We start from the raw sequence: 20,445 nt of genomic DNA, 5'->3' as shown, positions 1-20,445 counted from the left end.
CTTTAAACTAACTTTTCAGCATTTTACAATTGAAAAAGTACCCAAAAGTTGGTGAAAGAGTGTTATCAAATCTATTTTCAGTGTTTTCTTATAAGGTATTTTATGACAAGTTATGAAAATATCGCCCAGGAGAAAACTCTGGAGAAAAAAGGAATTGCATATGGGCCATAAACAGTTACATGAGTTAATGTAAGCAAAACAGCAAAGTAGCAATTAGCATGTGCGAAATTACACACAGATTTTAAATAGACAACTTTCAGTCAAAGAGTGGGGAAATAGAGGGTGAACAAAAATACAATTTTGGGCAGTTGAGAGTGAATGTCTGAGCTGACAGAGTTCCAAAGTGGCCAAATTGTTGAGGTTTGTATGGTGGGTGCTTATGTAATCATGGTAGCATTTGGTGTATCATGAGTCACAGTATCTAAAATTATGACTGCACACAGTCAGATTGGAAAATTCACATCTGACAAACCGGCATGGACGGAAGTGTGTGTTAAGTGACCAACAAGTGAACATTGCATAGGGTTGTGATGAAATATAGAAGTCCACAACTACAAATGTGAATGCTGAGTTTCATGCTCCCAAATCCTATCAGCCATAAAACAAGCTGCCATTGCAAAACTCCTCAGTGATCCAAATGGTACTAAGAGGAATCAGTGGTGCCAAAGTCCTTAAACCTGGGCTATGGAACAATGCAAAAAGGTAATTTGGTCAGATAAGTCGAGCTTTATATGGTTTCCAACTTCTGGACAAATTTTACGTCTGGAGAATGCCTTACCAAGCTTACAATCCAGAGTGTTTGCTACTAAGAGTGAAACATGGCAGTCATGTAATGGGCAGCCATTTCAGAGTATTCTGCCAGACCCATCCCCCCAACAAAAGAGTTTATTGTAGCACAAAGAGTAACAACATTTCCACATACATGATATGGCAAAAAATCACAATGATTTAAAGGTGGTACATAAAGAAATGCGGGATATTGACATGATATATACAAAGTACATCAGGATAAAACACTTAGCAACCAATGGCAATTGAGTATAGATACAGGAGACCTCAATAGATCACACACAGCTGAAATTTTAAAAAGCTTTAGCACATGGCTGAATGGGGTAGAATCTCAGGGAATCTCAGAATCTCAAGTTTCACAATTGCCATGGCCTCCACAATTTCCTGACCTCAATATTATTGAGCCCTTGTGGTCAGTTTTGGAGACAAATGTTCGAGCATTATACCTGCCTCCATCATTATTGGAACTTGCCAATGTTTTGCAGGCAGAATGGGAAAATATTCCCCTAAAGAGTATTTATATCCAATCCAAGAAGAGTGCAAGCAGTTCTGAATGCCAAAGGCGATCTTGCACCATATTAGTCTAGGTTATATGTCTTTTGCAAGGGGTTTCCATATTTTTGTCCATAAACATAATTTTTTGTTTTATTTTTGGTTTGTTTGTTTTATACTTAACTGTTACTACAGAGGACCACATTTATGTACACTTTATACTTTATAAAAAGAAACTGCATTTAAAAATCAACAATAATAACAGTAATTGAAGGGTATGATTGCCAAGCTGATAAATTGCAGTGCTGGTGGCCATACACGCAAGTAATTGAATTCTGAATTCTTGATTTCTGACTAAAATATGATCTTGATGTTCTGTCAAGCATGTTGGCCTCAAACCCTTGGGTAGCGCTTTCTGGCAATCAGGTTCCTGTCTAAAAACGAGTTGGTTATGTTTTTTTGTGCTGCTGCTAGATTATAGATGGCTAGACATTGAAAAGGCCCTGTATCAAGAAAGTAACTGTTCGAGGCGAATTTTTGTCATATTTTCAGTATGGAAGAGATTTTGCAAGCACAGAATGCACACAAGTAATTCTGAAACAACATGGAAAGATGGTTATGCAGTCAGCTAAGCTGCTATCCCCTTAGAATAATTCAATAAGAAAACCATTTATATGATGTTCTTTATGAATTGTTTTTTATGCTGCTATAAGGAGACTATCCTGGACTGTTTTAGATATTGATTGCCTCCAGTATGTTTATACTTCAAATATGTATATTGTAAAGTTCTTGTTTTTACTTAAAATAAAACTGAAGCTAAGAAAAAATACCTAAAATATTGCTTGGTCTAGCTGCTGTGTATGTGGCAAGCATACATTTTTTCCTTACTTTCTATTATGCAGTGTTTTAAAAAAATGTATATTAAGACAAACTCTGATTGACCCGCCTGGCCTGACTTATGCATTGATACGGTGGTAACTTTGTCACTATTTTTTATTCTTCATCATCTGTAGGTTTCGATCCCCAGAACTACCCGACCTTAATTTATTCTCAAGCGTTTTAGTGGATGCAGTGCCAATAGCAGTTGTTGGATTTTCCATGACCATATCGATGGCCAAAATATTTGCTCTTAAACATGGATATGCAGTAGACGGCAATCAGGTAGGAAAAAGTTTGTTTTTGCTTTTTAAAATAGTTCTCCCTATTTGTTTACTATGGAAGGTCCATGTGTACAAAATGTCGGCTTGTTCAAGAAATCTATCACTGCATTTTTTGTTATACTATAAATATTTTGTTATGTCATTTTTTAAGACACGTGGTTTTAACCATATTAATGTTTTAAAGATCTTCGCTGATCTCTGCCTCTCCCCGCCCATCTGTCTTCTTTCACTGAGATAGGCGGAGATCGGTGGAGATTGACTGAAGCAGAGGCAGAGCTACTGCGCAAAGCTCTGCCTCTACCAGGAAGCGAAAAGAGAATTTTGCCAGGGGGATTTCGGGGGGATAAATACATCGTTTCTGCGGCGAATCAGCTTTGATCTTAATGTTGGGGGCAATAAAAAGAGCTAATTTATTTGGCTTCAGACTCTCTTTAAGTATGATCTTTTAACATTACGTAAACCTATATACAAGTTTCTACTAGGTGCCCAAATGTATACCTTCATATAATGTGATATGGATAAACAATAACAGTTATCAGTAGTCTTTATGGGTCAAAATAATACCATATGTGCCAGTTTTTATATTTATTCAAATTTTAAAACATTGGCTAAAATAATATACTTTTTTTTTTTTTTTCATACAACCTTAATAACATTTTTTCCTTTGAGTGCTGTGTAGTGAATTGTGTGTTGTTTGCAGGAACTCATTGCTTTGGGGCTCTGCAATTCTATTGGCTCTTTCTTTCATACGTTTGCTGTGACATGTTCAATGTCTAGAAGCCTAGTTCAAGAGAGCACTGGGGGAAATACGCAGGTATTTGTCTTTCATTGTATTTATTGTTTCTTTTTTGTGTGTGTCAGGATGTAATATCTGTACTATGTATCGGGGCTGTGGAGTCGAGGTTGGAGGAATTTTGGGCGCCTGGAGTTGGAGTCGGTGCTCTCATAAACTGAGACGTCAGAGTCGGATGGATGATTTTGTACTGACTCCACAGCCCTGCTACGTATGCCTAGATTAAATGATGGCCATTGTTTCTGATCAATATGTAGCTTTAGTTCCAGTCATTTAGCATGATGCCATTGTTTTTTGGGTCAAGCATTTTTGTGACAGTATGTAAATCCAATGATCAGGAATAACAACTCTTCTTTTTTCTATACTTTATCCATGAAGTAAATCTATATTTTTACTGCTGTATTTTATAGAATTGCCTTATAAATAGGATTCAAATGATAAATTAAGAATTAAAATGTTGATTGATCACTGCAAGTGTTGTTATAACTATATATTGTTCATTATTAGATCGCAGGCCTGCTCTCTTCATTAATGGTGCTGTTGGTTATACTGGTCATTGGATATCTGTTTGAACCATTACCTCAGGTATGTTTTTAAAGAATAGCTCTAAGACACCTTTTTTTTTTCTCATATGCACTTTTAAAAACAAAGGTGCATCCCAGCATAAACTTTAACAAAGACTGCAAAAACAAGTTATTTGAGTCATGTTTGAAAATAAATTAGAAGCTGCAGTGCCTCGTCACGGCTGTATCCATAACTGGAGCGTAAAGTGGATAATCCATATTTGTAAAAGCATTTTTTATTTCTCGTCACTTGCCCAGGAACACCCGTCTTCACTAATGCAGTGCCACAATACTACTAGGATCGTCTCATTATTTGAAAGCTTCTTTTTTGTTTTCAAAGTTTTTATTGAAGTTTTTCCGTTTTTAAAAGGGTAACAAACATGGGGTTCCAATAACACATCCATGGATAAACATTACAGCAGGGTAATATTGCGTTGATATACCATTTACAGTAAACAAGGGAACCAAGACTAGGCAAATGGTTCATAAACAAGCGAGAAAAAAAAACAATATTTCAGTCTTGTGCATGGCATATGTGTAGTAGGTTCATGTAGTGGGTATTAAGCCTAATTGTGGTTATCGGATGGGGAATAAAGGGAGGGAGATACTTTGATGAAAGTCTCAAGTGTGATCCAGAGGTATAATACCAGCTGTCTGGAGCATGCTTTGAAATGGGATGTGGGATAGGAAGGGGACTTGGCCAGGATGTGGATGTTTGGCCAAAGTTAATGTCTTCAGGGTCCACACTATAAAGTGCGTGGGGCCCTTGCTATTGTAGAAAAGAGAGGGTAGAAAAGGAAAAGAGTTAAAAAGAGAATAGAAAGTCAGAGAGAGGAGAGGAGATAGTAAAGGAGAGTCGGAGAGGGGAACAAAGAGGAAGAGGAACGGGATCCATCTCATAGCCTGCTAATTAAGGTATCCTCCATGGTGGAATGTTCTAACAGAATCCAGGGGTCCCAGATCCATTCAAAATTTTTGTGGGAGTCACGTAGGACGCTGGTTAGCTTTTTGTTTATCATATAATTGTTCAATCGTGTTTTAATCTCTTCAAAGTTTACTGAGGGTTTTTTCCAGTTTTTAGCTATGGACATAGTAGCTGCGGAGAAGACTAGGGAGGCCAGCTTGTTTTGGTAAGAATTGAGTCAATTTTCTCGTGCATGAGGGCCTGCCAGGGAGTCTTGGGAATTGATTTATGGAATAGGGCTGCCAATAGTCTGTAGACCTGACTCCAGAATCTAAGAAGGCGGGGACAGGACCACCAGGTGTGAAGCATATCGCCTATGACTCTGCATCCCCTAAAACAAAAAGAGTTGGCAGAAGGAAAAACTTTAGCTATTCTGGCTGGGACTAGGTACCATCTGGTCATGAGTTTGTAGGCTGCTTCAACCTTATGTAAGTTGTTAGAGCAGCAGGTTACTCTGCTCCAAATGTCTAACCAGTCTTCCCTGTCTTTGGTTTCCCCAAGGTCAGATTCCCATCTAGCGACATAAGCATGTTGGATTGGTTGTTGTGGGAGTGTAAGAAAGGAATAAATTAAGACCTCGGGAGCCAGGGTGGCGGAGACAGATGTTTTTTTGAATGGTGTAAGGTCCCGGGGGGGGGGGAGGGGTTATGGTTCAGCGGTATGGTTTGGCGGTCCTTAACCTTTTGCCAACCGCGTCACGCCGATTTAAAGTCCTGGGGCTCTGTTTTGCAGGAGATCGCGCGCAGGCTGCGCACGAATCTCCTGCTTGGGGGGCGGAGTTCCACTCTGCCTTCAGTCTCCGAGCGGCTATTGCCGCTCGGGAGACTGTTAGACGGCGTGATCGCCGTCTATTTAGACTGTGCAGCGCTGCGATCAGCAGCAGCGCTGCACTGGGGACAGCCATGTGACACTGCTGTCCCCCTGGGGGACAAGAGAGCGATCGGCTCTCATAGGCAAAAGCCTATGACAGCCGATCGCCTTAATTGGCTGGCTGTGGGGAGGGAGGGGGTTTAAAGAAACAGCCTTTTTTTTAAAAAAAACAAACGAAAATATTTATGAAAAAAAAATAAACATGGGGGGAGCGATCAGACCCCACCAACAGAGAGCTCTGTTGGTGGGGAGAAAAGGAGGGGGGGGGGATCACTTGTGTGCTGTGTTGTGCGGCCCTGCAGCTTGGCCTTAAAGCTGCAGTGGCCAATTTTACTCAAAATGGCCTGGTCACTAGGGGGGTTTAGCCCTGCAGTCCTCAAGAGGTTAAGAAGAGTGCTAATCCAATGTCTAAGTTGGAGAAAGTGATAAGATTCTGACTTGGGGATGTTGTGTTTATCTTGGAGCTCTGACCAAGAATAGAAGCCTCTGGGGGAGCGGAGGTGGGTCACATAGGTTAAATTATGGGCAGTCCACCAAGAAAAGGACCAAGGAGCTTCCGAGCCTGGCTTAAAAAGCGGGTTGCAAGTTAAGGGCAGTAAGGGGAGATGGGGTGACTGCAAATTAGCTGAGTAGCGTATTGAGTCCCATACTTGTAAGTTATGTAGTAGGGAAGGACTGATCGTGAAGGGCCTTAATTTATGAGGGAGCCAAAGCAGATTACTAGGGAGCATAGGAGCGATATCGGGAATTTCTAGGAAGATCCAGAGGGGGGTATTTTGGAATTGAAAGAGGCTTGATAGTAAGAAAATACGTGGCACACTCAGACCTCCGTCAACTCTGTGGGCGAACATAGTTGATTTCTGTACTCTGGGACCTTTACGACCCCAGATGACGGTCATTATCTGGCTTTGAAAAATACGCAGGTAATGGTCTGGGACCTTGACCGGTAAGGTGCGGAAAAAGTAGAGCAGTTTAGGCAAGTACGTCATTTTGATTGAGTTAATTTTGTCCAACCATGATAAAGGGAGTGTGGACCATTTGTAAATCAATGACAGTAGGGATTTTAAAAGAGGAGGGTAGTTAGCTGAGAAGAGGGAAGCGTAGGAGGGGGTAAGGGTAATGCCTAGGTAAGGAAGAGCCTGGACCCACTTAAAGGGGCTTGTGTCTTTGAGAGTGTCCTGACGTTGGTGATCTAGAGATATACTCATAGCCTTAGACTTAGCGACGTTGATACAGAGACCGGATATTTTAGAAAACTGATCGAACGCCTGGAGGGCATTTGGAATTGAGATGTGGGTCTGAGTAAGGAACAGTAGAGTGTCGTCTGCAAACATTAAGAGTTTATGATGGAGCCCCGCACGCTTTATTCCTTTAATGCTTAAGTTCTCTCTGAGTAGGCAAGCAAAGGGTTCCAGCACCATTATATAGAGTAAAAGGGGACAAGGGGCAGCCTTATTCGGGTCACAGTTCTGAAGATATTAGAACTGTGACCCGAATAACGCACATAAGCTGTCGGGTGGGAGTACATACTCTCTATCCAGTTAAGAAAATGTGCGTCCAGGCCCCATTTACCTAAGGCTAGTTTTAAATATGACCAGGAGAGGGTATCGAAGGCCTTATATATGTGTAGTGCAAAAGCAACTCCAAGGATTTTTTGATGCTGTAAGTATTTGGCCAGGAGGATCGCTCTTCTGGTACCATCTTCTGCCTGACGCCCTGGCACGAAGCCCACCTGATCTCTATGAATAAGAGCCGGAAGGACTGTGTTCAAAATGCACAATTCCACTGCGCTCAATCAGTCACTGTCTCCACTCGTCACCAATGAGTGCTGCTCCAATAGATACTCAGGGATCAAAGTAAAAAAGCTGGTAAAACACAGGAACAAAAAGAAGAGAGGAGCGCTCTCTGGTGTATTAACTTTTTAATTGTACTGCTAACCGCAAGGCAATAAAATCACACTTACAATGTGCATATAAAATCAGAGCTTGTCACATAGCTATAGTACGTCACCGCGTTCTGATGTAACCTCAACCGCTTGGCTTGCCTCCGCACTATGGCCAGTACTGCGGGGAATCCTGGGATTAAGAAGCGCCGGCGGGATCTGGAACACGGTAGACTCGGCAGCTGCCCTGCGTCTATTGCGTCATGACGCGTTTCGGCGTTCCACGCGGTGACGTACTATAGCTATGTGACAAGCTCTGATTTTATATGCACATTGTAAGTGTGATTTTATTGCCTTGCGGTTAGCAGTACAATTAAAAAGTTAATACACCAAGGACTGTGTTCAGTCTGAGAGCCAGGATTTTTGCCTAATAATTTAAAATCCACATTGATTAAGGAGATGGGGCGGAATTGGTGGGCTGCGTGACAGTCGAGATCCTCTTTAGGGATCATTGAGATTTGAGCTTTAAAGAGAACCAGAGACGAAGCACCTTCATGTATTTTACTACATTTATCAGTGGGAACATGACAGTAAACACCTACCCTGCTTTTAGTTTCATTCTTATCTGCTTAATTAGTCTGTTTAGCTGTGATAAGAATCCCCAACTGAGCTTTCAGTCTAGGTTTGACCTGGAATCATTATAGCTGAGTCACTCTTCTGTGGAGTCTTTTCAAGGCCAAGCCTGCCACCTCCTGGCTCAGCTTTCTTGCTTTGCATACTGAGAGCTCTAATGACATGGGAGGGGCTGCTGAGAGAGAATCTCTGAAACAGACAAGTGTGGCTGCAATATGATCTGTGTGCTCTGTTTGCACTCTGCATAGATAATGATAATGACTGAAGTTTCATTCCTATGAGAGACCCTTCCTACAGGCAGCTGCACATCATACCAAAATGAAAGCACACAGATGAAAGGCTGCAGCAGCCTTTCTCATATAGCCTAGACAGCAGCCTAGTCTCATATAGCCTAGACAGCACATCCAGAACAACTCATAACCCGGAAGCAGATATGAGCCGGCGGCCATATTGGATTTTTCCTGGAGCAATAATGAATAAAAAACACTAAAAAAGGCACACCAGAGCGGCAAAATTATCAGGTAGAGAATTTATTCTTTACAAGCTATGGACTGATATGTTTATTTTGTGTGGAACGTTCATCTCTGGTTCCCTTTAAGCATATTGTGTGGAGGAAGTTTGCCTGTTCTCATTTCATTAACCTTCCTGGCGGTAACCCCGGTAAGCCGCGCAGGAGGTTTTCTCCGGCCCTGCTCGGCCATTTTTCTTACTTTTTTTTTTTGCTGGATGCAGCTGGCACTTTGCTAGCTGCGCCAGCACACTGATCGCCGCCGCCCCGCGCCCGATCACCGCTATCCGTTGCGGCGCGTGGGCCCCCCCCCCCCCCCAATCAATGGCCAATCAGTGCCAGGCAGCGCCGAGGGGTGGATCGGGACTCCCAATGACGTCACGACGTCGGTGACGTCATCCCGCCCCGTCGCCATGGCGACGGGGGAAGCCCTCCAGGAAATCCCGTTCTTTGAAAAGGATTTCCTGATCGGGGATCGCCGAAGGCGATCGAAGAGGGCAGGGGGATGCCGCTGAGTAGTGGCTATCATGTAGCGAGCCCTGGGCTCGCTACATGATTTAAAAAAAAAAAAAAAACTGCCGCGCTGCCTCCTGGCGGAATTTTTCATACCGCCAGGAGGGTTAAAGCAGTTTGATAAAGTGGGGGCTATGATGTCAGTTTTTTTTTTAATGCTGGCTAGAGAAGCCGTCCGGGCCGAGGGTTTTGTTAACTTTTAGGGTTTTTATGGCTGCCTGGACCTCTAGTGCTGTGATTGGGGCGCTAAGGCGACCTGTGACTTCTGTAGTAAATTGAGGTAGAGAGATTTGGCGTAGGAAGGTGGAGATGTCTTACTCGGTTGCTTCAGAGGTGTAGAGTAAAGATCAGAAAGGAATTTGGAGAAAATATCAACTATTTTGTGGGGATTGGCAGTGGCTTGACCAGTGTGGTCACAGGCTTTGAGTATATTAGGATGAAGAGGGCGATTTTTAAGGCAATTAGCCAGAATGGATACAGGTTTATTTGCGTTGTAGTAATACATTTGTCTCCTCCGTAGCTGTTTTTCAACTCCATCTATGAGAAGTAGATCTAATTCTATGCGGGCCTTGTCTCTGATTAGCCTATTTATAAGGGAGGGGGTCTGTTTCCATTCCTGTTCAGCTTTGTCTAATTTAGAGAAAAGCTCCTCAATTTTAAGATTGCGTTACCTTTTAAGAGTTCTGGCCATGCTGACCAGAAAGCCTTGGATCATGGCTTTATGTGCTTCCCACAGTGTTAAGAAGGAAGACACAGAGCTTGTGTTATCATCAAAGTACTCTTTGAGTCTAAATTTCAATTGACGATCTCCCCTGGTCAGCATGGAGTCATTTAAGTGCCATAAAAATTCTTTGCAAAGTGGAATAGTGAATTAACAGCAGATTGAGATTGGTGAATGAGGTCAGACCAAGAGGTGGTATGTATCGGAGCTGCGGGAACGAGATGCAAGTATTTTTGCTGGACAAAGATGTGATCAATACGACTAAAACTGTCATGCGCATGTGAGTAAAAGGTGAAATCTTTGGTTGTGGGGTGAAGTTCTCGCCAGGTATCAACTAAGCTGTATCTATCTAGTAGGGATTTAATCTCTGAACCTTGGGCATCAGTTATATCTGGGGGCGAGCCAGGGTTAGTTTTCCATTGTCTGTCTAATTTAGGATTCAGTGTGGCGTTAGTATCGCCCGTTACAATGAACTGGCCAGCACTGTGCTGTGATAACACTTGCAGAAAGTGGGAATAGAAGTTGGACTGATAGGCATTAGGGGTGTAATAGGGGGCTATTGTAACCTCGCGATCGTAGAGAGTGCCAATGAGAATTAGGTATCGTCCCGTAGGGTCTGATAGTTCTTTGTTACAGACGAAGGGAAGATTCTTTTTGAAAGCTATTATGACTCCCCTTGTCTTAGTACGTGCACAAGAAAAGTGGGCATTAGGATAATGGCGGCTTAGGAATCTAGGACAGGAGGGTTTAGCTAATCTAGTCTCCTGTAGGCAAACTATGTCGGCCTGACAAAATTTATAATAATTAAAAGCTTTGGATCTCTTTTGTGGGGAGCCGAAACCCTGGACATTATGTGAAAATATTTTAAGTGTGTCAGCACTCATAGAGGATTAAATTGCGAGAGGACTAGTACAGATATGGCCATGGGATGGAGAGCCCGAGTAGAGAGAGGGAGGTTAGAGAGCGGGAAAAAAAGGAAGGAAAGAGACCGGATGGGCACCCAAGACAAGGGTGTTCCGGAAGTGGTGTAAACTGTGGTGTCCTTTAGAAGGGAAGTGGACAAAACATGTAGGGGGCTTGACCTCATATAGGTCAAAATCAGGAGAATCCCGGTGAGAATGGAGAACCTGAGGAGTGTCTCCAGTTGGAAAAGTGGGGGACATGTGGCAGCCGACTGCCCCACTAGCTGACTTCTGAACAATTTATACAGGCAGTGATATTGAACAGGCATGAGGGTAACTTGTAGACCTTATTTTAAGTAGGGAAGGAATGGGAGCAGCTGAAATCAAAAGTGCTCTCATGGGTTCAATGACTCTGGTGAGATTAAATCAATTCAGGGGAGTAAGTAGCCAGTAGTTGGACTATAAATCAAGTAGTAGTGGAGGAGGTTACTACAGCCCAGGACTGGGTAAGATGAAGGTCTGGTTTAAGTTAGGGGGCACATGTGTGTTCTGTCTATTGTAAGTGATGAACCTCGGCATATAGAGGGAGGGGGGATATTGTCATACAGAATGCAATCACCAATTGGCGATGTGAGCCGTTTAGTGAATAGCGTAATGCTAAACTTCAGCATGGTGTCCGCTTCATAGATAAAATATTATCGAGTTAAACATTTTCACAGAAAATAATAAATTAGGAGTGTACATAGGAACATCATGTAAGTTGATATCATGCCTCTTATCCTGGAGACCGTGTGTTGCAGCCCAGAGAGCGCTCCCTTGAAAAGGCAGGTGGAGTAGGCTAGAAAGGAGTCACTTGTTCCTCACTTGTTACATTGTGTTTACTTAAATGTATCTATCTAAACTTCAGCTGCGGCAGCATTTCTCTCCACGGAACTTTAAAGCTCTGTGTGTAACCCTTCCAATGCTGGTCTAGTAAAAAAAAAATGCTGGTTGCATATAATATGCTGTAAATAATGTTTTAGAGCAAAGTTGAAATGCAGGGTTATATTCCGCTTTATTTAACCACTTCAGCCTTTAGTGTTTTTTCACCTTCTGCATCCGAGCAATTTTCACCTCCCATTCATTCACCAATAACTTTATTACTAATTATCAAAATGAAATAATCTATATCTTGTTTTTTCCACCACCAATCAGGCTTTCTTTGGGTGGTACATTTTGCAATGAAATATTTTATTCTAAATGCATTTTAACGGGAATATTAAGAGAAAAATGGGAAAAAAATCCTGATTTGTCAGTTTTCGGCCATTGTAGCTTTAAAATAATACATGCTACCATAATTAAAACCCACATATTTTATTTGCCCATTTGTCCCTGTTATTACACCATTTAGATTATGTCCCTATCACATTGTAAAGTGCCAATATTTTATTTGGAAATAAAGGTGCATTTTTTCCGTTTTGCATCCATCACTATTTACAAGCTTATAATTTAAAAAATATTAGTAATTTAACCTCTTGACATGCATATTAAAGAAGTTCAGACCCTTTGGTAACTATTTTTTTTTTTTTTTTTTTTTTGTGTGATTTTTTTTTCTAATTAACAATTTTATTTGAATATTTTTGGGTATGTGGGAGGTAAACAGTCAATTTTAAATGTAAAAATGTCTATTCATTTTAATAATAATGTATGTAGATGTAGTTTTACTATTTGGCCACAAGATGGCCACAGTCAAAAGTTGAAAGCAATAGTAAAAGCTTGGAAACCGTTTAGAACCAATTATCATGTACTACGATTAAACATATATTTGTCAAGGGGTACTTGGGATAATGGTTACTATGCTAGGGGGTACATGTGAGTACAGGGTTTTAAAAGGGGTACATACCACTAAAATTTTGAGAAACACTGATGTAAAGGCCTTATTTTATTGCAGACTGTATTAGCGGCCATCGTGATGGTGAACCTGAAAGGAATGTTCAAGCAGTTTGCAGATATTCCACATTTGTGGAGAACCAGCAGATTAGAATTGGTATGTGAAAAGAACTTAATATAAAGCTTAATATGAAGCTTATTTATTCAACATGAATTCCTTTTTTTACTGCTGCCTTGGGTTTATCATTCAGTCTTTTTAGTTCATTTCTGTGACATAACAAATGGCTGAAATATTATAGCGTGCCAATTTTTTTATTATTATTTAGTTTTGTTCTGTTTTGATAGTAATGACTACAGAGTCATAGTGTTTGTATGTTCTTCAGGATTTTGATTGAACTATCCTAATATTAGTTTAAAGTATTGTAGAGTGAATCTAAGCAAGAGGCCTCACGTAACTAACATTTATTTGTGCAGATTGTCACAGGGTGGAGGAGTGGCTCTACAGAACTAGACTGTGTACCAGTCACCCTGGTTTCAGTAGCAGCTCTATGTGACCTTGGGCAAGTCACTGTATTTCCCTTTGCCTCAGGTACCCTGAAAGACTGTAAGCTGCTTGCTTTTCCTATGCATTTTACTGCATTTATAATGTATCCTTTGAAGGTAGCATTAAAGAGAACCTGTAATGTCCCCCCAAAAAAGTTTCACTTACCTGGGGCTTCTGCCAGCCCCCTACAGCCTCCCTGTGCCCGCGGCGTCTCTGAACTATCCTCCGATCCCCCGCCATGGCTCACTTTTGTTACCTGCCGACTTACAAGTTGACGGCCACTGCACCTGCGTGGCCCTTGCCCTGGCGCGTCCTTGTTAGCACTCCCATCGTCTGAAGCATCTTGCACAGGCTCAGTACAAGAAAACCATGTACTGCGCCTGTGCATGACGCTCCCGGCGAGGGGAAAGTGAGCAAGGCTGGGCGCACACAGTGGCCGATGACTTCGGATAACGAAAATGAGCTGCGGCGGGGGACCACAGGATAGCTCAGAGATGGCACAGGGAGGCTGCAGGGGCCTGGCAGAAGCCCCAGGTAAGTGAAACTCTTCTCTCTTTTTTTTTTTTTTTTTCAGACATTACAGGTTTCTTTTAGCATTCCTTCGTATCCTAATGAACCAGCATGATTTTGTTAAATCAGACTGGAAATATTAAGGGTTGATACACAAAAGATGGCATAGCTCTGAAGACAGTGTGAAGAAGGCCAAACATTTACATACTGATTTTGCAGCCAATCAACCATCCAATTTTGATTATTATTGAATTGGATTAAAATTGGTGCCACAACAAGCATGCCCGATTGATTATGTCTCAATCGGATATGCTGGGAAATATCTGACCGATGTGGTCGATTGGGTGCACGGTGGTAACTGCATGCGATATTGCGACCGACAAACGCGATGGAACCCCTGACCGATGTCCCCCCAAATGTTATATATGCCCTTTTGAAAAGATCTAAACATATCCAGGTTGCATACTGCTTACATGTCCTTCTCCTTTCCTAATATTCTGTACTTATTAGCAATGTTATTCAAGAAGACCTGGCAGAGATGAGCTCAGTGGAGAAAAGTTGCATTCATTTGCTTTTAACTACCAAGTTCCCTGTTCTTGATTCTCATTGCATTGCTAGTAGGGCAGCATGGTGGCGTAGTGGTTAGCTCTCTCGCCTTGCAGCACTGGGTCCCTGGTTCGAATCCCAGCCAGGGCATTATCTGCAAAGAGTTTGTATGTTCTCTCCGTGTCTGCGTGGGTTTCCTCCGAGCACTCCGGCTTCCTCCCACATTCCAAAAACATACGGATAAGTTAATTGGCTGACCCTAAAAAAAAAAAAATTGGCCCTGGACTACAGTACTTACACTACGTAATATAGACATATGGCAACGGTAGGGTTATATATATATATATATATATATATATATATATATACTGTACAGCGCTGCATAATATGTCGGCGCTATATAAATACAAAATAATAATAATAGTAGACACAGCTGAATTTTACTGACAAGCTGGAGAGGTTTTTTGGAAATGTTGTAGTCTATTGCTGGCACTTTACACAAGAGCTGTTTCAGCAGGAAGATTTCATTAGAGTTGCACAATCACATTCTGCAGCTTATCTGTAACTTATTTCCTTGCTTTTTCCTGTTCGCAGGATTAAACAGAACAAACAAAACCAGCAGATATAATTACATTGTTTCAAGATGTTTTCCTGTACCAGTACATGTCAGTTTGACAGTCATGTTCATTGTATGGTTTGACATCCTTAAAAATCAGTATTCATCTTGTATTGAAACATTGGGTGGGACAAAAGTTCACAAACAATCTGGTATTCCAGGTGCTTCTCCTTACGCGTGCAAAGGTAGTGATGCGTGCAAAGGTAGTGACCAATAGATTGATTCCTTTCTGATCGAATCTTATCAGAGAGGGATCTATTGGCTGCCCATACACTGCACACCGATTTTGAATTGATTTCAGCATGAAATTGTGTGGAGCTGCCACTGCCTACCTCACCTCCCCTGTCCCCCCCCCTATTCGGACTCCCACTGACCAGCAGCAATAATGTCATCCGTCCGCCGGCAGGAGTCCCCAGGGTCCGTGCTGTAACTTCTTTTGGCATCCTCTTCCGTGTCCTCTTCACTTCCTGTCCCGTCCTGTGGCAAGCCGAAGTTCAAACAGTAGAGGATGCTCTACTGTTTGAACTTCGGCTTGTCACAGAATGGATGGGACATGGAGAAGAAGGCCAGCTGGAAGAAGTGACAGCACAGATCCTGGGTACTCGTGCCGACGGACAGGTGATATAATTGCTGCCACTATGCTGCTTCGTTTGTTGCCGAATCGAACACTTCTAGTGATGCGCTTCCCACCCGCCGGTGATAGAGCAAAATTTTTCGTCTGGACCGTTCGACTGAATTGACAGATTTCAGATGGATATCGGTAGATCAGTCAACGTTTGCGTTAACAATTTCACAGCAGATTCTATCACAGTGATCGAATCTGCTGTATATCGACGGAAAGTCGAGCTAGTGTATGAGTGCAGCTTATATGAACAGCATAGGTACAGAAAATTCTAGCATTGTTTTTCCATATTAGAAGTGTACATGTTCTCTCAATGTTTAGGAATGATGTTATCAGCGCTAATGCTTTTAATTTGGGGTGTTTTGTGACTTGTTTTGAAGAAAAATGCCAGCGTTATACATATTCAATTTCTCTGCCTAGGCTATCTGGTTGGTATCTTTTGTGGCATCTGTTTCATTGGGTCTGGACTATGGATTGCTTGTTGCAGTGGCATTTGCCATCGTTACAGTCATCTACCGTACTCAAAGGTTTGTACGGATTACTTCTAAATGTTTTGAAGCATGGCAATTCCAATGTTTATGCATATACTGGATAGTGTAATGGTTAAGGGTTCTGCCTCTGACATAGGAGTCCTGGGTTCAAATCTCAGCTCTACCTATTTCAGTAAGTCAACACCTATTCAGTAAGGAGTTCTTGGGCAAGACTCCCCAACACTGCTACTCAGTGCACTCCAGTGGCTGCACTTTGACTAAGTAAACCACCAGTAGCCCAAAATATGTATGTCATTTTTGTAATGGTCACACAGTAGTTAAAAATCATATGCAGTTCCCTTACAGCAGGCTATTTCCATATCAAAAACAGCCCAGCTTGGCAGGTAATCCACCAACCTGGTAATACTACTTTTTAGATCCCAATGTATATATTTGTTTGTGACCATTAAGGCCCTGACACACCAAAGAGTGTTTTAAGGGTCGTTTTAAAAAAAAGCCTTGATTGACTTACATTAAAATCGCAGCAAAATTGCAGCGATTGCGTTTTTTTTTTTTTTTAATGTGATTGTGTCAATTTTACAGCGATTTTAATGTAAGTCAATGGAGTCGATTTTTAAGAGACGAAAAAGCATAATTGTTAGAAAATAAAACTTCTCCGTGAGGATACCTCAATGATTAATGTCATGTGCAAGAAAATCAACTCTGAACAGTCTCTAGGTAAAACAGGAAAGCTTTACTGTGAGTTGTTTTTTCCTTTGGAGGAAAGTCCACCACTAATCCTCTTTTCAAACTGCTTTTATTTCATATACAGTGATGCCCATAATTATTCATACCCCTGGAAAATTTTAAGTCACTTTTTATTCAATCAGCAAGTAATTTTTTTTGACTGGAAATGACATAGGTGTCTCCCAAAAGGTAATAAGACAATGTGCAAGAGGCATTATTGTGGAAGAAAAACATTTCTCAGCTTTTATTTACATTTGAGCAACAAGTGTCCAGTCACACATTATTTATACCCTTTTCAATAATCAACAGAAAAGCCTTCATTAGGTATTACATCAATGAAAAGCTTCCTATAATTGCAGACCAGTTTTTTGCATGTCTCCACAGGTATTTTTGCCCATTCATCTTAAGCAATGAGCTCCAAATCTTTCAGATTGGAGGGTCTTCTTGCCATCACCCTGATCTTTGGCTCCCTCCACAGATTATTCAAGATTGTATTCAAGTTAGGACTCTGTCTGGGCCACTCCAAAACGTTAATGTTGTTGTCTGCTAACCATTTCTTCACCACTTTTGCTGTGTGTTTTGGGTCATTGTCATGCTAAAATGTCCACTGGTGCCCAAGGCCAAGTTTCTCTGCAGACTGCCTGGTGTTGTCATTGAGAATCCTCAGGTATTGCTCTTTTTTCATGATGCCGTTTACTGTGATTAGGTTCCCTGGTCCGTTGGCTGAATAATTACCCCCAAAGCATTAGGTTCCCACCACCATGTTTGACAGTGGGGATGGTGTTTTTTGGGTTGAAGGCTTCTCCTTTTTTACGCCAAATGAAGGAAACATTATTGTGACCAAACAATTCAATTTTTGTTTCATCTGACCATAACACAGAAGACCAGAAGTCTTCTTTGTCCTGATGAGCATTTGCAAAGGCCAAGCAAGCTCTTGTTTGCCTTATCTGGAGAAGTGGTGTCATCCTTGGTCTGCATCTATGGACCACAGCAGTGTGGATTGCCAGCCTTGAGACATTGCCACCAGCAGAGCCCAGATTCACCAGGATGGCCTTGGTGGTGATCCTTGCATTCTTTTTCACCTCTCTTACTATCCTCATGGCCAGCACAGGTGTCTTGGCTTCCGACCATGTCCTCTGAGATTTTCCACAGTGCGGAACATCTTGTATTTTTTTAATAATACTTTGCACTGTGGCCACTGGAATTTGAAAACGTTATAGAAATGGGCTTGTAGCCCTTTCCTGACTCGTGAGCAGCCACAATGTGCAGTCGCAGGACCTCACTGAGCTCCTATGTCTTAGCCATGACTGCCCACAAACCAACTGCAGAGAGCTGCTGTTTTTTACCTGTTGAGTTGATTAAAACCGCTATTCCCAATTAATCAGGGTAATTAGGATGCTTTAGAACAGCTTGTACTATTTGGAATGGTATAGAACTTTGGATTTTCCCACAGACTGTGACAGTTTGTAAAGGGTATGAATAATTTTGGACTGGACACTTTTTGCTCAAATGTAAATAAAAGCTGGGAAATGTTTTTATTCCACAATAATGCCTCTTGTACATCATCTTATTATCTTTTGGGAGACACCTATGACATTTCCCGTTAAAAAAAAAAAAAAAAAATCCTTGCTGGTCGAATAAAAGTAACTTTAAGTGAAAATTTGCCAGGGGTATGAATAATAACGGGCAGCACTGTATATATTTTTGATGCCTCCTAGAGTTCTTTACCTCATCAATGCAACTGTTTTGAAAGCAAACAGATAATGAAAAAAACTTCACATTGGTATTCTGATATAACCTACCAGTATATGTTTGAGTTGGTTGAGAAAACCTACAAAATACAGAGAGAAGAGAACCACTGGTGCTAGCAGAATGCAAGTCAACAGATTGATGAGGCTAAAAATACATTAATGAATGAAAAGACATGCTTTCCTGTAGCGTCAGCCCTCCTTAAAGTGGAACTGTAGATATAAAATAAACACATTGTTTCACTTACCTGGGGCTTCCCCAAGCCCCCAGCAGCCGTCTTGTCCTGTGCCGCTCCTCAATGAGCCTCCATTCGCCCGCCACCAGCTACTTTCGGTTTCGCCGCCGTATCCTTTCTTCGCGCTCCCCGCTATTGCAGAGGGGAACGCGAAGAAAGGATACGCTTGGCCAGAGCCGCGCTGGCATCGACTTACAAGTCTAGATACGGGGCCGAGCGGCTGCGGGGGAACGGAGTCTCGTTGAGGAGTGGCGTGGGACAGGACAGCTGCTGGGGGCTTGGGGAAGCCCCAGGTAAGTGAAACAATGTGTTTATTTTATATCTACAGTTTTGCTTTAATCTCCCGAGAATTATGGTATCTTGTTATTTTGCCGTCACTCTTTGATTGGTTATTGAAGTAAACCCATGCAATCTGGTTTCATAATATGTTTGTTTTCCTTTTAAGCTCAAAGTACAGAATCCTAGGACATATACCCAATACAGATGTGTACAGTGATGTAGAAGAATATGAGGAGGTATGTGGCATGAGAAAGTGCAGCAATATGTATCAAGTGTTTATGAATAAATGGTGTGCACATTTATGCAGATACAGTCAACTTTCATATTTACTTTTAAATTCATTCTAACAGACTTTTACAATAAGATATCATAACTATCAACATCAAATGCTTGCAGAAACATTCTTGAGCTCTGAACTGTTATTGCATCTAATAATTTGGCTATTTGGCATTTAAAGAGTACCTGAAATGAATGCAACATGGTGAGATAAACATGTGACTGTGCATTCCCAATCCTACATAGAATGAGGCTGTGTCTTATTTTTCATATTTGTCACTGTAAGGGTTAAGAACTGAAGGTTTTCAATCATTGTCTCTTTTGTCAAACTGTAGCATAATTATCACTGATAACTAATTAGAACTGACAAAACTGTGTATGGCTAAGAAACACTTGCAAGGGCAGAGAACAGATACAAAGGTTCAATCGTTTAAGATTTGTCTGCATGGGAGATGAAAATTGTTCTAAAAAATTGCCGCCACACGAGACAGTGGTTTTTAACCTTCACCTACAAAATAAGATCATGGGAACGCATGAAAATCCTATTTAGGAGTAGATGCAACAGGTTATATCATCAGTTTGTTTATTTTCATTTCAGGTTTGCTTTAAAGCAGTTGGAAAAACCAGCCCCCCCCCCTCCCCCCTTTCCCTCCATCCTGTCCCCATTACCAGTCACTGCTTACATGAAAAATATAAATGCTTCTCTCCTGTGGCTTTATCACATGCTTGTGGTGGGGCAGCCACTGACTTCTGCAGGGGAGGTACAGGGTGGTGCTCACCGCGAGAGAGGCAGAACCCGTTATTTCATACTACTAGATCTAACTAGGTAAAGGATCTATCAAGATCTAATTAGGTAATGGAAGCCTGAAAGTTTGACAAGAGGAAAGGATAAAGAAGAATTAAGAGCGAAAACCGGATTGGGGGGGTGGGTGGGAAGAGGTAAGGAGCAAAGAAAAAAGAGAAGGGGGGGGGGGGGCAGGGTATTATCCAGATGAAATATTAGGTGAGCCCCCAATCTAAAGTTAATAACAGGAGTGAATCTGCCACTGCATCGTGTATGTTTTTCTATGTACGTGCAATGAGATCTCAGTGACAGAGCTGTCACAAGTGCTGTTCAGAAAAAGAGTTTGGCCAGCAGTGAGAGATGGAATTTGGGAGGGGGTGGATTTAGCTCTGCCTCAGAGTTCAGGTG

At 41.7% G+C, this 20,445-nt stretch overlaps 1 protein-coding gene across 2 annotated transcripts in view; it reads left to right on the top strand.

Moving 5' to 3' along the window:
- Nucleotides 1-20,445, top strand: part of SLC26A5 (solute carrier family 26 member 5) — a 101,933-nt gene that overhangs the window by 69,117 nt on the left and 12,371 nt on the right. For both annotated transcript variants that reach the window (XM_068272678.1, XM_068272679.1), the window contains 6 exons: nucleotides 2,295-2,442; nucleotides 3,142-3,255; nucleotides 3,742-3,819; nucleotides 12,721-12,816; nucleotides 15,918-16,024; nucleotides 19,144-19,213. In XM_068272678.1, the coding sequence (XP_068128779.1) occupies nucleotides 2,295-2,442; nucleotides 3,142-3,255; nucleotides 3,742-3,819; nucleotides 12,721-12,816; nucleotides 15,918-16,024; nucleotides 19,144-19,213 (613 nt within the window). The remainder of the gene's footprint in view (nucleotides 1-2,294; nucleotides 2,443-3,141; nucleotides 3,256-3,741; nucleotides 3,820-12,720; nucleotides 12,817-15,917; nucleotides 16,025-19,143; nucleotides 19,214-20,445) is intronic.

Source organism: Hyperolius riggenbachi, chromosome 3 (genome assembly GCF_040937935.1).
Source record: "Hyperolius riggenbachi isolate aHypRig1 chromosome 3, aHypRig1.pri, whole genome shotgun sequence".
Taxonomy (NCBI): Eukaryota; Metazoa; Chordata; class Amphibia; order Anura; family Hyperoliidae; genus Hyperolius; species Hyperolius riggenbachi.
Note: the sequence above shows the minus strand (reverse complement) of the source record. Positions and strands in the feature narration are given on the sequence as shown.